Source organism: Falco naumanni, chromosome 1 (genome assembly GCF_017639655.2).
Source record: "Falco naumanni isolate bFalNau1 chromosome 1, bFalNau1.pat, whole genome shotgun sequence".
NCBI classification, from domain to species: Eukaryota; Metazoa; Chordata; class Aves; order Falconiformes; family Falconidae; genus Falco; species Falco naumanni.
The window spans coordinates 23,518,870-23,539,495 of record NC_054054.1 but is presented as its reverse complement, the minus strand read 5'-3'; the positions used below and the strand labels follow the sequence as shown (position 1 = coordinate 23,539,495).

At 41.4% G+C, this 20,626-nt stretch overlaps 1 protein-coding gene across 18 annotated transcripts in view; it reads left to right on the top strand.

Moving 5' to 3' along the window:
* Positions 1-20,626, top strand: part of WRN (WRN RecQ like helicase) — a 47,206-nt gene that overhangs the window by 5,110 nt on the left and 21,470 nt on the right. For 10 of the 18 annotated variants that reach the window (XR_005826677.1, XM_040585560.1, XM_040585552.1 and 7 more), the window contains 16 exons: positions 623-768; positions 3,517-3,665; positions 5,854-6,003; positions 7,909-7,981; positions 8,892-9,003; positions 9,572-9,983; positions 10,638-10,718; positions 11,918-12,059; positions 13,288-13,363; positions 14,358-14,425; positions 14,790-14,898; positions 16,589-16,657; positions 17,197-17,279; positions 18,434-18,540; positions 19,269-19,456; positions 20,352-20,529. Coding sequence is in view for 17 of the 18 variants with exons in the window: in XM_040585560.1 (XP_040441494.1) it covers positions 623-768; positions 3,517-3,665; positions 5,854-6,003; positions 7,909-7,981; positions 8,892-9,003; positions 9,572-9,983; positions 10,638-10,718; positions 11,918-12,059; positions 13,288-13,363; positions 14,358-14,425; positions 14,790-14,898; positions 16,589-16,657; positions 17,197-17,279; positions 18,434-18,540; positions 19,269-19,456; positions 20,352-20,529 (2,143 nt within the window). In the remaining variant the exon portion in view is untranslated. Of the gene's footprint in view, positions 1-622; positions 769-1,263; positions 1,479-3,516; positions 3,666-5,853; positions 6,004-6,145; positions 6,165-6,643; positions 6,668-7,908; positions 7,982-8,891; positions 9,004-9,571; positions 9,984-10,637; positions 10,719-11,917; positions 12,060-13,287; positions 13,364-14,357; positions 14,426-14,789; positions 14,899-16,588; positions 16,658-17,196; positions 17,280-18,433; positions 18,541-19,268; positions 19,457-20,351; positions 20,530-20,626 lie in introns of those variants that run through there. The other 8 variants (XM_040585527.1, XM_040585635.1, XM_040585590.1 and 5 more) reach the window with 6 other exon arrangements.

Below are 20,626 nucleotides of genomic sequence, written 5' to 3'. Positions count from 1 at the left end.
AGTCCTCCCCTTGAGGAGGAAGGAGCAGCAGGAGACAACATGCAATGAACTGACTGCAACCCTCATCCCTGTCCCCCTGTGCTGCTGGATGGGGAGGAGGGAGAGAAAACTGGGAGTGAAGTTAAGCCCAGGAAGAAGGGAAGAGTGGAGGGAATGTGCTCTTAAGACTAGGTTTTATTTCTCATTGTCCTACCCTGATTTTTTTGTAATAAATGAAGCTAATTTCCCCAAGTAGAGTGTTTTACCAGTGACAGTGAGTGATCTCCCTGTCCTTGACCTGTTTTTTCTCGCCTGTCCAGCTGAGGAAGGGGGGTTGATAGAGGGGCTTTGGTGGGCACCTGGTCTCCAGCCAGGGTTAACCCACCACAGCTTGCTCTACTACTGCTTGTGTGCAGTAAGGTCTGCTGAGGTTTGAAGGGCTTCTTGTAGCTTTTGGGACCAGCAGGAATTTCACCTCCTTATGGTCTTGATTTTAAAATGGTTTCTGTATCCCTTACATGTAAAAGGAAGGATGCGCTGACTGTGATTCTCTTAATTGCCTTTATGTAAGATGACTTAAGCCTTGTATTTTAAATCCTGGTAGAAGAACAGTCAAATGTGAAGAATATCTGTTTCTTTTCAGGCAGAGTTTGTCAGATGGGGCTGCTGTTGGATTTGATATTGAATGGCCACCATCATACGCCAAAGGAAAAATGGCTAAAATAGCTGTAATCCAGATATGTGTAACTGAGGAGAAGTGTTATTTGTTCCATGTTTCTTCAATGTCAGGTACCGTACTTCCTCTCTTATTAGTTAGGGCATGAGTTACCTTCTGTTTCTGGTGATTAATTTTGAACTTTAGGCCTTGAGCAATAGCTGGTATTTCGTACTACGTTGATTAGTAAAAACCCATCCTTGTCCTCTTTCCCACCTATAATCAAGGGATATATTCTGAGTATTGCCTATGCATATCAAGGGAATCTTAGCCCAAGTCCTGCCCTGTGTGCTGGCATATGGCATTTTAGGTTCGGGGAGGGGGGGGGGGGGGGGGGCGGAAATCTTGAGGATTATTTTTTCTCTCTGGGAAAGAAAATTTTAATTCAGTTTTAAAAATTCAATTCCCTGCTCGTATAATGAGCTTTCTGTTTAGTGCCAAAACCAACGAACCTAAATTTAGCAGGCTGTGTTTCTTGTTAATTTGGCTTAAATAACAAAACCCCTCAAAAATGATGGCTGTTGTGCTGTTTGTTCCTAATACCTGCATTTTGTGACACTGGTTTTCAGAAAGAATACTGGATACCTGGTGTGATGCAGCTGTGGGGAGAGAAGGAGTTGTGCTCAACAGAGACTGAATTCATTATGGATGTGAATAAAAGCTTCTAAATAGGGAACACAGGAATGAGGGAAGGAGGCTGCAATTTTATAACCTTTGGTTTGAATGTTAGATTGAAGCTATGCCTGTGAGATGTCTCTGATTTCCCTGGGGTGTGCATGCTGAGGTATAATAGCGATAGGTTTTAATGTTGGTGCTCAATCCTTTGTCATTTATAGCAAATGGGGTGGAAAATTTAATTGCTGGAGGCTATTCAATTCAGGAGGCAGAAAGGTACAACTGCACAAAAGAAAAGGATTTGAGGAAAGGAAGCTAAGGGAAGGGGTTATAAAGAGCTGAAATGCTTTTAATTCTGAAAGTAAAGATGTTTGATGCTGAGTACAGTTGCATGTGGGCTACTTCATGTTACAGCAGAAGATGGTGTTTCCTCCCAAATAATTTTCTAAAATTTCTGTTCTTCTCAATGGGAGATGCGATTTGAGTGAGACTACAACTTTTTTGCAGGAACCACAGCCAATTTCTGCTTATGCAAAATAAATTTGATCTACAGGAATAGAGATGTTGGCAGAATTATCCAGTTGGATAAGACATAATTTTTTGAGGCAAAAGAATAATGCTTTCTTCTGCAGGAGCAAGCGTGGAGAGTTCTTGGACTACGTATAAAGGACAGAAGTTACATATATCGATCAGGAAGATTCTTGAATAATTTCCCACTTTTTTTTTTCCTTACAGGCTTCTAAGAAAAGGTGGCTTGTTTCTTGGGTTGTAGCCTCTATACAGTCTTGACCTTGGATGTTTTAAGTTCATATGGTCACTTTTCTAGAACTGGAGGAAGTGAAGCACAAGTCCTCTACTGGGAAATTCTTGTCCTTGAAGGTTTTTGTGACAATATTCTTAGGTGAAAATCCCTTGTGAAGTCAGCTGTGTACATTGCAGGCATTTACTCAGCTCAACTGTATCTCCTCTACAGAGGACTCTCCATATTATATGATGGTTGAGGTGCTTTGTCTGCACCTCACAGCACAAGGCTACTGCAGTTTCGTGGATTTTTAACAGTAATTTTCTAATGCTTTGCCTGGGACCTGCAACTTCACAATCCACAACACAGCTGGTTGTGGCTGTAGTTGCAAAATTGTCCATGTAGTATGTCAGTGGTAGCCATAAAAGTGTGGAGATAGTCGTGTAAAAATAAAATCAGTGATGCAAAGTGGTGGATGAAATATAGAAATAAATATTACAGTAGTGAAAAGGTGAAATTGGAAATCAGAACCAAGCCAGATACTATGTGGTTTTAGGTACTAAAATGACACTTGAGAGTAATTCAGGGTATCCAGCTGTGGGGTCCTGGAAGTAGGTATTTATATAAGATGCTCTGAATCTTAAATGGAAGCAAACACAGAGGGGAGAAAAAAAGCTGCTTTCATTCAAGTGTGAAGCTTCTGCGGCTGTTCCTTCCTGTAGAAAACCTGATATGAAAGTTGCATGCTCTTATTCAGTCCTACAAACGTGAAAATACCCTTTGATCCAGGATTGCTGTGCCATCAGGTTGGGATAAATCAAAATACATTACCTAGCAGATGTCTAAATCCGAAATATTTTCTTTTTTTACTTACAAGACTGACTTGTCTGGGCTTGGCAGAGGATCTGGTTGGCTAATTCTGTTTTCCAAACGCTATTGTTGGACCGGCCCAGCGTTAACACTGAGTATGCCTTCACAGAATCTTGTTTTCTGGGTGATTCCCTGTGTTTGTGGCTTAAACTGTTTACTGGGAATGTGAAATAGCAAAACCTGGGAAGGAATAAAGTGGAAAATACTGCATTTGGTTTCATGAGCATCCAATTCTGAGAATTAAAATACCTTTTTCAGTTAGAGGTTGCCTTTTCAGTATTTGATTTAACAATCAGCAAGACAAATGAAATAGGGTTGTTTACTTTCTTTACTTGATTTGTTTTCAGATGCAGCATGAATTTTTGTTTCAAATATTTCATTCCTGCTTGTTTGCAGATGACATGTTACAAGCAGTTGGTGTTTCCAGTGATTCCAGAGTACAAACAGTGACATAAACAGAGCAACAGTGGGGAATTTTCCTCTAAAAGCACAGGTTTTTGCGGATGGCATTCGTGCTAGGATTTTGTCATTTCCATTAGACTTTCTGGCATCTTCCAGTATTTAGTTTCTCATGTTTGGGCTTAATCTATTTTAGGTTTTCCCAAGGGACTCAAAAGACTGCTCGAAGATGAAACAATTAAAAAAGTTGGCGTAGGAATTGAGGGAGATCAATGGAAGCTGATGAGTGACTTTGAAATCAAACTGAAGAGCTTTGTGGAGCTGGCTGACGTTGCTAATGAGAAAGTAAAACTTAAAACCTTTTTGTTGTGGGAGGGAATCTTGTTATTGTGCTACACAGAAGGAGGCTTCCTTGTCTTTGTAGGAGCTCAATTTTGATAGCAAATGTACTCTGTAGAATAAAGCAGAGATGTATTGTAACTTCTTAAAAAAGCTTAAGAACTCTCAAAGTCTGCCGCACTAAGTACCATCTTTCAGTGAGCCGGTTTGTCCCCTTCTGGGTCTGTTCTCCTCTTGCATTTACCAGGTATGGCTTTTTAATTCAGCTGCAGGTGTGTTTTCTTTACTACTTAGTGATGGAAACTGCCAAACTGTGTCAAGTAAGGCTTCTACTGGCAACGGTGCACTTCTCACAGCAATGGCTGAACCATTAAAATAAGATGCCAGAAACGCTGCAGAGACAGTGGGAGGACTGATGGCCCTTTGAAAGGAGGCAGCTCACCTGCAATGGCTTGCTTGGTGCTGGGAGGAAGCAATTGCCACATGATCTGAAGCTGCAGATCTATCTCTTTCAGTCACTCTGAAGCTGGTGTTGCCTCTGTCGCATGGATGCAGTTTCCAGTGCCTGATGACCCACTGTTTAGAAGTAGTGTTGCATTTGGCACACCTTGAGCTTCAGTTTAGTTGGTTTCTAGTTAGATATTATTTGCAGTACAGATTTATGCCATCTTATTAGGGAAGAGAGTAAAAAGTTTACTACCTTCCATATGAGCCTGCCATTCTTATTTTTAGTGTGTCCCTTAAAGCTTTTCTGTCTTATTGTATATTCAAGGCTTTTCCTTACCTGCACTCAGCATCTCCATGCACTTCTCTTTCCTTCTGTGCATTTTTTTTGTTTGGTAGCATGATAGCAACAATTTGTGCCTTCCTGGCAGAGAACAGATTTTTGCCCTGAATAATACTACTTGAACCTTTGTCTGTTCCATCCTTTCTGTACCCTGTGTAATTAAATCGGTGTGGGGGAGAGGGGAGCGTGATGTATCATCAGCATTTGGGGCAGTGCTCTCCATATGAACCCGCTTGAAGTTTCAGTTCCTAGTGGGTTGGAAGCTGTACAAATTAAGCTGTTTCTTTTCAGATCTGGAGTTTCCTCAGTTTGCGCCCCCCCCTCCCCCCCTTTTTTTTTTATTCCAGTATCAGACTTCAGGATAACTTGTTATGAAGATGAGCATCGTGATCTCCAATAGCAGCTTTAAAGTTTTCTGCTAAAGAGAAAACAAACCAAAAATAAACTTGAAAGTGAAGCTTGGGAGAGCAAAGAATAGGGTTATACATATTGGCACAATACAAGGGGGAGGGCTGGGGGAAAACTAAAACAAACAGTTGGTACACTTTTTTTTATACCATATTTAAGGGGATGAGCTGATAATGCTGCACTGCCACTGTTAGACTTGACACTGCTGCCTGTTTTGCAAGTGCTTGCAAGTTGGAATAGCAGAAGGCTGCATCTGTGAGTCTTGGCTCCTTGTGGTCTGACGGGAAGCTTCCCAAACTGATGGAGACAATAGCATGTAGGAACTGTGACTGACAAGTATGATTACAAAAGCAATTGAAAACAGCAGTGTGGCAGGGTGACTTTTAGTCTTCTGATGAACTGCTTCCCCGCACACTGAGCAGTGTCACGGTCGGTAGCTGCACTCTTTGGTTGTGCTTGGTTCTGGACTTGCAAAAGGTGACAGAACACTTACAGGCAGGCTTCAATATTCCTGTGTTTATATTTAAATTCCTGGTGCTTAAGCTTCTCTAATTAGGAAGGCAAATGGTAGAAAAATCCTGGAGGGGAGAGGGGTTGCTATTTAAGTCTGACTTCTTTTAATCAAACTGGAGACTACGTTGTGCAGATTTCCTGGTTTTGGTAGGGTGACAACAGCACCTCACGTTGTGTGGACTCACCTGGCCCTAATGCCATCTTTCCAGCTTGACAATGTATGTATGGCCTCTAACTATTAATACAGTTTCAGGGCAGGGAAGTACAGCTTTCAAATGGCCAAACTATCTTTTAATATGATGAGAGCAGAATTAGGCCTGAAGAACAGTTACTGCTTTGAGAAAATAGTTTGTTCTGACTAACCCAGAGCTCCTTGTTGCTAATGAGGGATTAAGTATGCTTTGCCACTTCCAGGAATGTTTTCTGTCAGGTCCAGTGGCTTTCCTCTTTAAACAAGCCTGCTGTTCTGTGTTTTTCTTCCCCCAGCTGAAGTGTAAGGAGGTATGGAGTCTAAATGGTCTGGTAAAACACCTTTTTGGCAAGCAGCTTTTGAAGGATAAGTCTGTTCGCTGTAGTAACTGGGAAGAGTTTCCACTCAGTGAGGAGCAAAAATTGTATGCAGCCACAGATGCCTATGTAAGTACAAGAAGAGATCACCACTCCATCGGTATCAATAAATTTCTTCTCTAATATGCTGTTAACAGATGGTTTCGTGTCTTTGTGCTACAGAACATAATATAGGAAGACTCTGAGGCCCACTACAGATGTGGGATGCTTAAAGGTGGAAATGCCACTGAGTAGGTTGCTGTTTGATTCCTTTTCTGTCTTAAGTTTTTAAACCACAGTGTTCACCCAGAGCTACATATCTCCTCTGTTGAAGATAGTACTGTTTGTACCTGACTTGTACCTGTCATCTTGCTGGGATCACTTGAAGAGGATGTTGTGATTATTTCACATAGAAAATTGAATGTTGATGGGAGAAAGAAACCCCATTCTACAGCAGCCTTGAGCCTCCCATGAGGTTCTTAACTCTGAATGTTTCACGGTGTTGTGAGATTTGCCTTTTTATTGAAGTCTGTGCAGAAAGCAGAGCTCCTGGAAGTTCTGTCATTCTCGGAACGTGCCAAGTAACACAGGTGCCAGCAAGCATGCCTGAGGAGTGTCTGTCCATTTGGACTCCCTTCAAGTTGTTGCCTCAGGGAAGTGAGTTCTGATGGAGCAGTTGGGTGAATTTTATATCTGTATGGAGGAAGCCAAAACTCTTGCAGCATGGTTATCCCACAGAGCTGTAATGTGGCTGGTGTGTATTTAAGTACAGTGATTGCTTACAGAATTGAAGAGTAGGTAACTTTTTTGGTTCCCTTGGCTGTAGGTATTAACTGTAGCTTGTTAGTGCTTTTGGATGTGCTTTCTGCTGAGGTTTTTGGTCATTTTTCTTGAGCTGCTTATGAACCAAAATCCTGCTAAATATAATGTGAGAAAATTCATAAGCAAGTCTGAAGAAATACAGACTTTTTCAGTGGCTAATACAGCAGTACTAGTGGTATTGATTACCAAGAAGAGTAGTTTAGTAGCATGTGAATTTTTGTAGCTCTGTAGAAGTCTCTACTTTTTACCTTTTTTGCGAGTGTACCTTTCATACAGTTCTGTGAGTGGATTTACCAATAAGCTGCTGGGTGCTGCCTGCTCCCCAGATGAAAGTTGTTCTTCATGGCAGTAAAATAAAAATTCCCTTGGACTTTTATTCCTGTGTCAAGGTTAGATAAAGGAAGAGAAGTGGGACAGGGGTGTTGTCTTTTCTGACTTGGGAAATGCTGCATACTTTCTAGTTGAGTTAAATGTTAAACTGTGGAGGGTTTGGCACCTGTTAAGACCCAAACCAGTAAGGAACAGAACTTTTATTTTTGGTGCCTGGTGCAGCTGCTGTAGCCAGCTTTTTCCAGGCAGTGCCTCTTTGCTGCTATGCTCTGTTCACCTGGCCTGTGTGTTGGAGCCTCGCAGGAAAACACAAGGGAGTATCTTGTTTCTTTCTTTCCTTTTAGATGCTTTCGCTAACATATGTAGTCTAATTAGCACATTCCTGGCTTTAGGCTGCATTTTCCTGTTAGAACCTATTATTCATATCAAGGGAAATATTAAACACACAGAATCTATCTTAGGAGGTTCAGAGCTATTCTCTTGGAGCACTACATAAAATCTGAATGAGGTGGAGCAGATGGTGAGACTGGGGGTGGAGTGCTTGGGGCACTCTGTGTGCAGCTAACTTCATAGATTCCCAGCGCAGCTGTCTTTATTATACAAGAGTATCCACCACAGTGTGGACCCTGGGTCAGGACTTTGCATTCTGTAAGACATAACCTGGTTGTGATGAAGGATGCAATTAAGGTAGACCACTGACTGTTGTATGGCGTGGGCCAACCACTCTGAATTTGATGTTAATAATGTATTCATGCTGTAGTTTGCTGTGTTGTTTTATGTAGTCTTGAAGATAGTGTTTATCTGCAGAGTACAGAGTACTGATTTTTTTCCTTTCTTTGGCAGGCTGGCTTCATCATATATCAAAAACTGAAAAATATGAGTAGCAGCGACCAGAAATTATTTGGTGTAAAACTAGGTAAATCATACATTCAAGCACAAGGAATTTATTCAATGTACAATTGAATATTCTATTTCCCAGCAGTTATTTCATAGCTTCTTTGTCCGGATTATCTGGCTTCTTGGTGTGATTAGAGATCACTTCCAGAGAGAGCAGACTGTAAAGACTCTTTAGTGTCCTGGGTTACTGTATTGTGTAACTAATTTCCATAGTGATACAGGAATGCAGTCTTGGTATGATGTTTGTTTCTGCTGTATAAAGAGAGCAAAATCCTGCTCTCGTTCCAGTTTGTTTATGGAAACACTTAGGTGAGTTAATGTCAATTCTGCTGATGCAGGGACAAAAATCTAGTTTAAGAAGTAGTAAGACCACAAAAAATACATGTTGTGAAGTGATGTTTTTCTTAAGGCATATAAGCAGGACCCAAATTTAGAGCAGCTTAGCATTATTTATGTGATTAGGTTTGTTTAGTTCCATGCTTCATAAGAAAAGTTAAGTATTGCACGTAGCTTATGGTTAAAAAAAGAGGTGAGGTGTGAATTTTGTACTGGCTGAAGTTTACTTCTGTATCCAAGACAGAAGTGGGAATACTGTCCTCTTAATGAGGTAGAATTTTTTTTTTTGCTTTGATTTCGTCAGCATAGCTGTGTTAGCAGCTTTTTTTCTGGAAGCTGGAAGATATGCTGGGGAAGGATCACTTCATAATAGTCCTGTTCTGTATACTTTTTCCCCAGGCATGTGTAAAAGATACAGAGGTGAACTAGATGGAAGCTTGGCCTGATTTCATGTACTTGACTTTTAAGCACTGGAAAAGGCTGTCTTATCAGCTGTAGATCTTGTAGATAGGCAGTTACTTGAATGGAACTTATTTGCGTATAGATGTTAGACATGATTTATTGTGAAATAACTCTGATGGCACTTGTTTCAGATGGCATGTTGTCAGAGGGTGTGAAGGAACGCTTGACTTCACTAGCTGAAGAGATAACGGACCTGGCTTCTCACATCCCTGACTCTTCTGGACAACTGGAAAATTTGCAGAGGTTAGATTTTTGCTGGTCTGTTTCTGCCTCCAAGATCGCTGTTTGCTCTTGATCCCTGAGGTCCCACACAACAAAATACATGCTAACAGCAGTCTGTTACCTGTTGTGTCCTTTTCCAAGAAAAGAAAGCACAGTACACTTAATGCTGGAGTATTATCTTTGTACAAAAGAACATAAGTTTGGTTTAATTGCAATGGGTTGGACACTGAACTTTGCTGAATCTGTTTCTTGTTGCTGAAATGCACAGCAAGGCTGCCTTTCATAAATAGCCAGGACTCGTCGTTAATTACTAGAAGTCTGGAGACTTGATACAAGTGTGGGGACACTACCAAAAACAGTGTTTTCAGAGAGGCTTTGTAGGTTTTCCTCATAGTAAAGAAATTTAATTTTCTTCTCCCAGAAGTGGAATACCAATTGCATATGAGTGATGAACTTTATAGTTGAAGTTTTGGACAAACTCAGTCTGGAGAAACAGACTACTTTAGAACCATCAGTTCTACTTGTGACTAAGGTGGATGTAGCAACTGGCTTTATCATTTGGGTTTAACTTTCTTGTTTTACCTTCTAGGGCTGCAGAAATCCTAGCTGACATATCTGCAAATGTAAAGGCATTAAGAAGCACGCTGTTTGGTTCAGGCTTTCCTTCTGTACTGGAGAAGAGCTGTGGTGCAACTCCCGCAAATCTTGAAGCAAAGTCAGCAAATGTTGAAGCAGAAAAAGTTGAAAAGCCTGCATTTGCTAAACAACTTGAAGTTGACTTCACCTGCTCTGATGCTACACTTGCTGGCCTCTGGGAGGGAGATGTGAATGAAGAAGAGGCAGAGAGCGGTAATGCTGTTGTGGAAGATGAGGCTGCAGCAGCCAGCTCAATGAGCAAGGCAGATGGAGATGAATTCATGTCACTAGACATTACTGAGCAAGAACTTCAGATCTTGGAATGCCAGGCTGCAGGAGAATTGGTCAGTGAAGCTGCACCTGAGGTACTGAGAAAAGCCTTTGTTAATCATGGGTGCTTAGAGGTAGTGATCTCATCCCTAATTTCCCCTAGGACTTTAAAGTTCTGCCACTGAAAGAATATGAAGGTGGGCTGGGAGAAGGGCTCAAAGTCTGGGAAGTATATGTGGTGGTAGTCAGGTACTGAGCTGCTCTTTAGTCATGTGGCTGGAAGGATTACTACTGAATACGGAAGCTCTAGATAGTCTGACTAGGTTTCCTCTTTTGGTTGCTAATATCTTACCAAAGAATTTAGTGCAGTATGGGGACCAATTCTGCACTTGCATCTCCAACTTGGTCATGATAAAAAGCAGATCTTTTTCTAAGGGAACTGTAAATAGCAGTCCTAGTGACTGCTGAATGTGGATTGATGCCTTTTGAATCGGATTATAATTTCCTTATGTTCATGTGTTTCACACAGCTGGTGATACTCCTTTTTGTCTCTCACAACAGGGTCTTGTTGTGTTCTAACGTTTCTTTCTGATAGTCTTTTTAACAGTCAGACTTCAGAGCTGAATTTTGAGCTTAGTTACTTCTGGTAAGAAGTAAAAGCATACAGAAATGGTTCATAGTATGTACTGAAGGCTGGAAGGTGGTGGGTAAAATAGAAATAACTTTGCTGATAAGAACTTTTTTCTTAGGAGGCATGCTCTACAGACAACGAACAGAATATTTCCTGTGTCATTGAAAGTGATGAAGAACTGGAAATGGAGATGCTTAAAGTGAGTGCTTGGGTTTTTTTATTAAGGGGTATTTTTGGTAATGATGATGCTCTTGGGTCCCAATGGAGCAGTTGAGGGGAAGGAGTATGAAAGAAAACGGTGTTGCTTACTGAAGGTGGACAGGAGACAGATAAATGTGTGGATACCTAGAGAATTCAATTTAATAGTTTCAGACTTCAATGCTGCTTGCATCCTACCACATCGTTATTATCCCAGCTTGGACTTGATCCACCCGCTTACTGCAGTTGTGTAGATTATCATTCATAAACAGCTGGGCTCCAAGTGTTGTGCGTTCAAACCCTTGTCCAAGGGCTTGAGCTGACAGGGCAGTTTGTGCGCTGCAGGTTCTGCTGACCTGGGCTGTAGGTCGGATTGCTTTGTAGCCATGTTTTGCAGGCCTCTAAGTTTCTACGGCTATAACTTTTCTTGAAAAGAAGGACTCGAGTGTTGAGCTTTTTTCCTGATCCCCCAGTGCTACATATTCGGTCACTTCACTTGAAATACAGTTCCACCAAAGGTAGTCACAAGTGTTTGTTTGCTTGCACACATATGAAGGTTGTGTAGCTTATAGCTAAGTAGGAAGCAAGACTTAAAGGTCTGGGGGTAAAAAAGCTGAATTTTCTCATAGGGAAGGACCAGGTCTCTTCTGGATGGTTCTCAGTGCTGCATGTCAATCAGCATGTCAATAAATGCAATTTTGGTCAGAAAAGCTCACTTGAGAAGAGGGGGTTTGGTTAGTGTTCCTCTGAGCACCATGTTTTCAAACCACCGAGTGTAGCATGATGTTTGTTGGGATGCCATCTTTTCTGTTGGTTTTTTTTTGTGGCTAGCCTCCCAAGTCACTTCTCAGTGAAACTTGTGCCTTTGTCTAGTTGAAAGTAAAAAAACCCAAAAACAACAACAAAAAAACCCAACCACCACCACAAAACCCCAACTATTGGTTTTAAAATAAATATCTTCAAAATTTCAAAGACCTTTTTGCAAAGAAAAAACACAATTGTTGTGATGCTACCCAGGAAATGGCTGTTGGAATTTGAATGCTACTGACTGCTGTGCTTTTCTTTGTACTGTGTGCCTATAGATCTGAGTTATGGCATAAGTAAATTAAAAGTCATATGTTCCCATATCACATTACTTCAGACATAGCGTTTTATCTACTGTTTTGTGCTCTGAAATAACTTTTTCTCCCAATTTCTCAGTCTTTAAAAGATGTAGACTATTCTGAAGGAGCTTTAACTGAAAGAGAGTCCAATAAAGCCAGGAAAACTCCTGACGCAGAACTGAACGTTGCACCAGATGACGATGAAGATGAAGGCATTGAGGAGGAAGAGGAATGTTTGGGTATGTTTGAAATCATAGTGCATGGTTAACTGTTTATAGAAGCAGATGTTGGAAGCACAGTGACATTTTGTGCTTGGTTTCTTGAAGCAGAAAGTCAAAGCTCATCTGGGTTTTCAAAGGAGTACTTGTCTATGTGTCAAGATGAAAATGTAAAGGTGTCCTTGGCAAAACATAGTTGACTCCTGCCACTATCAGTAGTCGTTATGTATGCTTAATGGGACTAAAGCTGCTCTGGGGCTGTGGAGATAATGCAGAATTGAGGGTAGCTCTTCAGAACACAGCAGGGGAGATGGTGGAACCTCCACTATGTGCTCTTGTTCTGTTGTCCTGATACTACTGCTCTGTGGCAGAGTTCTTAAAAAATTGTGGCTTAGGGGTGATCTTGACCCTAATGCTTTGGAGCTGGCCCTGTGGGGACAATTCAAATGGGGAATAGAGACCGAAATGTGAGGTGAAATACATCTTGGCTTGCTTGGGCCATCACTGTGTGGAAGCTCCCTACCCTGGTTGTTGAAGTTACGCTGTGGACCTTGTCACTGAAAGTAACATCAGCTAGGAGAAGAGCTGCTTGCTTCTTCCCAGCAGAATGTGGGCTGCTAGACAGGGACAGAGGAGTGAACTGCTTGTTCGGTTCATCTCTAAACAGTAGCCAGGCAGGCTATTACAGGGAATATGTGCTTGTCCAACAGACAAAAACTAGGTGGAAGCGTCATGCTTTCTACTGTGGAGTGTTAATTAGAAATCTCAACAGATGTTGAACATGTTTCTTCAGTGTTCAAAGTGAGATCAGGATCCCCTTGTAGGTCACTTCTGGGCCATGACTTTGTTGGCTATTTGCAGTGTTGGGCATTGATTGGTGTAACTTCAGTAGGGTCTTTAAAGGCAGGCTGAGCAAAACATCTCAGGTACCTTGTGTGAGCGTGTAGCAAATAATGCAGCTATGCATTACAATATCTGTTGCTTTAGTATCTCATTAATCAAGCCATATGTTCCCATCACGTACAGTGTCTGAGCAGCCTGCTTGCTATTTTAATCCTTTATTCTAGCCTGTGAATATCTTCAGAGTCTGTTTCTCTTCCCTGGAGTTGCCCTAATCCTAGGCCCTGGGCATCGCTAACCATGAGCAGACTTTGTCAAGACTGTTAGTGCTTTGTCATCCTAAAATTTAATCAGAGATGAGTTTTGTTTTTTGGGTTTTTTTTTTTCTCCTTTTTCCCTCCCACTAAAGATCCATTGCTGCCAGTGCCTAGTGAAAGCCACATCACGTGTCTGAAGACTTATTTTGGGCATTCTTCCTTTAAACCGTAAGTATGTTTTTCTGTTGAAATGTACACTCCAGAGTTCATCTTCTTTCCCCTATTTCAATTCTGATGATTTTTTTTTTTGATACTGTTTACTGCCAGAACTAACAATCTAGGACCTAGATTGTTAAATCCCTAGGAAAAGTGATCTTTGCCACAACAAGATGTCAGAATAAATGTTATGGAGTGCTAACTACAATGCTGTACTCTCACAGTGGAGTATGAGTTTCTTGACTCTTCTGATGGCTTACCTCCTGTGTTTGAAGCTTTGTTGTATCAGGTCTAGTTCAAGTGTGTTAAACAGTGAGCAACAAGCTGCACAGATGTTAATATGTGTGATAAATCTGGTTATTCTTTGTTGTGTGGCTCTAGAAAGGAGGGACAGGCTTCTGTCTGTGTGGCATGATCTCAGCACAGTATGTGCTTATGTACTTGAGCATTGTTGTTGCATTTCTTAAGCTCAGTGAAAATGAGATGAAATACTCCTGGATGACTGGCGGTGAAATGCTTTCTGTGCAAGGCACAGCCTGAGCAACACTTTGCGGGGGAAGCCTGTTTTACTGGATTAAAATGTTTTGTAAACTCTTGGAAATGGGGATGGGGGGATTTTTTTTAACTGACTGCAGTTATTTACATGTGATACCACAGAAAGATGAAAACTGGCAAAATCAAGGTCCTGTTAACAATCTGGCATTGAAGATAACTGTAGTTTTCAGTGTTTGTGGATCCATTACTAACATGAGATGCAGTTTTTGTGATCTTCTGTGAATAACTGCATCAAACGTTGCTTGCCTCACTCCACTAAGAGTAACTCCACTAACACTGGTGGGACTACCTGCAGTAGCTGCAATGTCTGAGCGGTTGCAGTGTGCAAAAACACTCAAGGCAGCCAGAAGTGTTTCTTTAACCTGAACTGCAACTGAGTATGTGGTTTCACAAAACTTACATGTTATGTGTGGTAGCGAGAATAAAATATTTCCCTTGGTTTAATCTAAAGGGTCCAGTGGAAAGTGATAAATTCTCTTTTAGAAGACAGAAGAGATAATCTTGTTGTCATGGCAACTGGTAAGTTACCTTTACATCTTAAGTAGCAGCAAAAAATCCTTTCCTTTTTGGGGAGAGTAGGATTCAAACTTGGAGACTGTCCATGTGGCTCACATGAGCAGGGTGCCCTGATTGAGACTTCAGTCTTAGCCAGCTATGCTGGCTACTTGTGTGTCTGTCCTAGCCTTTGTCACTGACCTTGGTGTAGTGAGGGGTAGCAAATGGATGCTGAGCATACTTACCTTGCATCTTTGTTCCTTTACTACCAAAACAAATGTCACTTGGGGGGGTGGGGTGCTTAACAAGGTGTTAAACCATCCTCTGTAGCTGTAGTTATAGCCGCATAGAAAGCGTGATGTTTCACTTCTGCCTTTTTCCCTTTAAGGCTATGGAAAAAGCTTGTGCTACCAGTTTCCTCCTGTTTACACTGGATCTACAGGAATTGTCATCTGTCCCCTTATTGCCTTGATGGAGGACCAGGTGCTGCAGCTGACGTAAGTAATGCAGTAGTAACAAGCTGCTGCTGTATTGCCTGTGGAAACCCACGGATTCTGCTTGTGGCATTTCCTGGTGTTTAAGGTTGCAGCTTTGTACAGCAAGCTGTTTGCATGTCGGCTTTAAAGCATATGTTTCTCAAGGAACACATGCAAATTGTGTAAATAGGCTAAGATCACTGGATTTGTTGATTATGTGAACTGTAGGCTGAATTTGCGGAGGATCTATGCTGGTGGGTGGTTCCTGAAGGTGGATCCTTCTCAAGTATTTCGGGATTCATGGGCCCTTTTTGCACAGATGGAACTGATGGAGCTTCACGGGCTGTTTCAGCCTGAGAGTTATGTCAAAACTTGGTAGGGCTTCCTTTGAGTCTGAGAAGTAACATCTGAACAACATACGGCTGGAAGCTGTAAGCCATTCAGATCAAAGTTATAGCACAGACTTTGAAGACAGACAGTGTAGTAGGTCTCCTAACACCTGGCCTCTTTAATTCTTAAGAAGTCTGGGGGAACTAGTGGGTGACACTGAATGCTCTTACATGAGCAGATATAGGTGTTGTCAAGATAAATCTCTTTGATTTTAATACCTGATAATGCTTTCTCTACATGTACTTGCTTTCTGTTAAAACAGCTATTCACTTCTGACGCTTTTTAAGCTGTGGGAATCATGCTGAGTTGTCTAGTTCATCCCTGCCTTGTCCAACTTGGAAAGAATGGGCCTTTTGTGAAAGAGGGGATATGAAGATTTTTTTGAAGTAAGGAGCATCAATTACATGTGGTAGCTTCTGCTTCTTCTGCTGCACATCATGACTGCAAGCAGATGAATGACTGGACAGCCTAAGCTGTCTCTATAGCCAGCTCCTAGACTGAGTATTAATCAGCAGGGTGTCTATATGTATTCAGCTGCTTCTTTGGCTTTTATTCGGTTTTCCTCAGTGGAAAGGGCTTATTCACCACATTCTCAGTGGGTCATTCATTTTGAAGGCTGGGAAGGCTGAGTTTCTGTGACCTAATGCGATTCCATAATTCATTTGTCAGTCGGGGTGCAGTTCTGCCAAGGACAGACAGAAACATGGAGGAGCGAGGTGGGAGAAGCTATCGAAACGAAGAGCTGGAACAAAATGCAGTAAATCACCAAGAGGACAGGGGTTGCAGGGTCCTGAAAGAGGTCAGGTATGAGGTGGCTGAGCTGATAAGCGTAATTGCTGAATCTGTCATTAAAAAGCAGCCACCCGATTGAAAATTAGCAGATGCGCCACCAGTGGCTCTCAAAAGATTGAAAGGCAGCATAAAAAATTGCAAACTAGTAAGGTTTACATCCAAATGTGATGAACTGCATAAGATAATATCTAAAGAAAGGAAGTTACTGTATGTTCTTCTTTTAGATGCTTTATTAGTAAAGTTAGTTCTCGGGCAAGGAAAATGGCCTTTATTTCTCTGATTCCTTATTGCACTAAAAAGGGTGTGTGGGGTGGGGGAACCACAGCTGGAGGTGAAGTGGATGTGTGCTTGGGTGGCAGGAATAGCCACTGTTCACTCCTGCTCTTTCAGAAGGTGTTTTTTCCCCACGGAGGTCCTTGGAAGAAAATAGTCTCTGACCTTGCAGCTTGAACTTGCTTTACAAAGTTCTGGCATAGGCTGAAAGCATTGAGGGTAAATCTGTTTGTGATTGTGCTTTTTATTTCTGCAGAATGTCAGAGATTCCAGCTTGCTTGCTTGGTTCAGCTCAGTCAAAAAACATCCAAGAATGCATCAAAGCGTGAGTCTTAACTAAGCTTTCTGGGACTGCAGGTTCTGACGTAGGTGTATTGGAGAGGGAGGGAGTCTCCCTGATCTGTCATCGCTGAACCTCTTGATTCTGGCTCGGACCTGGAACCTGGCAGTCAGTGATCCTGCTTGCATTCACCCAGGCTGAGCATGGGGGAGGCTACAGCCACCCTCTTGTGCCCTCCGCCTGGGGCGATGGGGCTTGTTGACTCAGCATTACATTGTGATTTATACATGATTTTACACAGCTCTTAGACCTATATTTGTCGCCAAGTCATCACAACAGTCCTTTTTTTGTTCTAAAAGCTAGTAAATCTCTGCTGTTTTTCCTTTTCTTGTAACATTGTGTGTACTGCCTTGCTTTCCTATGGTTCTGGAATGCTTTCTACAGTCTTTACTTCCTCTTGTTCCATGTTCAGAAGTCTGTACTTGTTCTCATTTGCATATTCTAGGCAATCATGGCTTTGTTTTATTTGGTTGGGTTGTCTGGGGTTTTTCCTTCTGTGATGGTGTATTTGCTTGATGTTTCAGGGGTCGGTACAGAGTCATATATATGACTCCCGAGTTTTGTTCGGGGAACTTAAAATTACTTCAGGATCTTGACCAAACTATTGGTAAGTTGGGGATGGTGTGGGTGAGTTGGCAGGCAGTTTAAATTCATAGTTAGGTTTAAACTTTTTGAATGCTTGAACACCTTTCACCAATTCCTTACCATTAGCGAGCTCGGAGGTTTGTGTAGTGACTGATGATAAATGGTGCCAGAAGATCCTGTTGTTGATGAAGAAAGGTATCAGTGGATTGTCTTTAGCGTGGCCTTGGCATGGGACATTACAGAAGTTACTAAGAACAAAGGTGCCAAAACACTCATCTTTAAATCACGTGAAGTGAAATGTGTATCACTACATTTTAACCTCTTAAGTATTCTAATCTTTCTCAGGATGTAACAATGGAGTTATGTTTTGAAATGCCCTAGTGCATCATAAAAATTCTCTTTTCATCAAGGATGATGAATCTCGTAGTAGGGTAAATTCAAAGCATGTAAACTCTAAAGAATTGTAACTTTTTTACTAAGGAACTGAGTTTCTAGTGCTGTAAGCAGGAAGGAGTCTCTGGGGAGCAGAGAAGCCATTTGAGCACATGGAGTCCCAGGAAACTATGTGCTTGGCCTCTGACGCTAGGGTGCTTTGAGCACACAGATTAGAATGGGATATCTGTACACGAGTTGAGGATGTTTTCTGATTTGGAAAACATGCAAGGCTATTTTTCCAGGGGCATCTCTAACCTCTTTTCTCTATTTTTCTGGACTTTCACTTATCTCCTCAGTGAAGACCTGAGACACTTGGGCTGTGTTTTACAATCCAGAAAATAAAACTAATGACATCTGTAATTAGTATTTGTGACTTTTTAATAAGTCTGGGAAGCAGGGGTTCTGTAAGAGGTAGCTGAAGACTTTAACTCATTAAGAGGAATCTTGGATATTTGGAGCTTGGAGAAGGAGGCAGAGATGGTAGTGGGAGAATCCGTAAAAGCTCTTGAGCCTTTCTTACAAAAGAGGCTGTTATAAAAATGAGCCTGGGGAGCCAGTACAGCAGAAAGCGTTCTAAAACCAAAAATTTAAGTGGGCTGCTGGTGCCTTCTCAGGAAAGCTTTAAATTGACCAGAATGGGGTGTTTGTATTTTGTAATTTCATTTGTATTTTATCACTTCCCATGTTGTTTTATCTTGTTTGTGTGTCCATGCTGTGTGTTTTGGTTTTTGTACCCACCAGGTATTACCCTCATAGCTGTTGATGAAGCTCACTGCATTTCTGAGTGGGGCCATGACTTCAGAAATTCCTTTAGAAATTTAAGCTCGTTAAAGAAAGCTCTACCATCGGTGAGGTTTTGATATGTTTGATGACCAATGTAAGAGAAGAGTACTATCTCATTTTGTGTGATAGTTTGAAATACCTGTCTTGTGATAGAGCTCTTTGGATGTATGTACCATGCTGTTTCAGAGTTTATTCAGTCTGTTTGTGATCGAGTTTTGTGAGTTTTTTCTAAATGCTTAAATGAAGGATATTCTGAACCTGGACTACCAGCAATTTCTGAAAATTAAATTACTTTATTGGATCCTTGTGCTGTGGAAGATGATGTCCCTAAGCTTCTGGTTAAATATTGAGGGATTTTTCTTTTTTTAAACTGAGTGGCTTGTACGAAGATGTAACTCTGGTTTTTAGACATTCCTTGAGTGCATATTGCGTAAGCTCAAGCTTAGAGCTGAACTTTACATGGTAGTCTTGGAAGTTTTGTCTTATGTTCCCTAAACTTAGCTAACCACATCAGAAAATTACTGCAGACTTGTTGAAGATCTAGCTAAAGAAAGCATGGATTCAGGATAACCCTAAATTGTAAATGTTCTGTCCCTGTCCACTCTCCTGAACAGTGTAGTCCAAACCTCTAGGTAGCAAAATATTAACTATATTTTTCAAATAGCTGAGCTGATCCAGTGATCATAGCAAGGTTAAAATGCCTGTTTACATCCTAGTTCAGTTTTGACTTTATAGGGTTTTCTTAGTTAAAATAAAAATCCATGAGATCTGTGACTTCTGCCTCTCGTTGCAGGTTCCCATTGTCGCTTTAACTGCGACTGCAAGTCCATCGATTAGAGAAGACATAGTGAATTGTCTGAACCTAAAGAATCCCCAGGTCACGTGTACTAGTTTTGACAGACCTAACTTATACTTAGAAGTTGGACAACAGAGTGGAAATATCATTAGGGATTTGAAGCAGTTCCTTATTAGGAAGGGAAGGTAAGGATTTAATCCTGTTTCACTGATCCCTCAGATATGTGTTAGTATTTTGAAGTTTTGGCAGTGTGTGCTAAGAATTGGTAGCAGTCCTAAACTGTTTTGGTGAGGAAGAGCCTGGGCTTTCTCCAGAGCTTAGCTCTGATACCGGACTAATCACTTGTGTAGTGTCCCTTATTGTGCCCACCCCCCCCGCCCAATTTAAAAAAAAGCTTTTGAGGCAAGAAGATAGGCTCTTGCTCTTTGCATGTTGCTAACTTAAGCATCTTCAGGATCATTTGATCCTGGGAGGAACTGCTGACACTGTAGCAATCTGATTATGATGGATTGACTGGTGGGTAACTTTCTAAACAGTGTTGTACAAAATGTGTGAGTAGTTACAAATCTGTGGCAAGACTTACTTTCTTATAAAGCTAATCCAAGTGGAAGAATTGCAGTCCTCTTCTGTTAGCAGGCCCAATTGGTGTAGCCAGTCTGGCCCTGTTATTGTTGCAAGCTACAATGTGTGCCTCTACAGCAGTATAAATGAATTTCTCATTGCTTGTCTGTTATATAAAAGTAGACCTTTCAAAAGCAACTTTCAAAAGTAAAAGCATATTTCCTGATGACTTCAAGGAAATTGGGGGGCCTTATCCTGCTGCTTTTACAGAGATCAGAATCTTCTGTGTTCTGCAAAATAAGCTTAAAGAGCACCAAATAACTTCCAAGTCCATTTTTCCAAGGGACAGACAATTTCTGTATGAGTGGACTAGTTTAAAATCTGTTTTGATTTCTAAATCCCCAAGAAGGTGAACTGCTGGCAGAGCTACGTTGCCTTTCCAACTAGGTTCAATCAGACTTTTTGCAGAAAGGTTGCTGCTTCTGTTCAGTGTCATTTACGTGTTGCTATTATCTATAGCAGTTCTGCATATGAATTTGAAGGCCCCACTATCATCTACTGCCTTTCAAGAAAGGCCACGGAACAGGTTGTGTCCGAATTGATTAAGCTCAGGGTGGCCTGTGGTGCATACCATGCTGGTATGGGAATCAAACAAAGGAGAGAGACCCATCACCAGTTCATGAGGGATGAAATTCAGGTACGTAGGAAACTAAGTCTACTTGGTCCTGTTTATAATTGCAGAGTTTCTGGTAGAGGAAAGAACTTGGGAATATCGGCATGTGTTTCCCATTTAC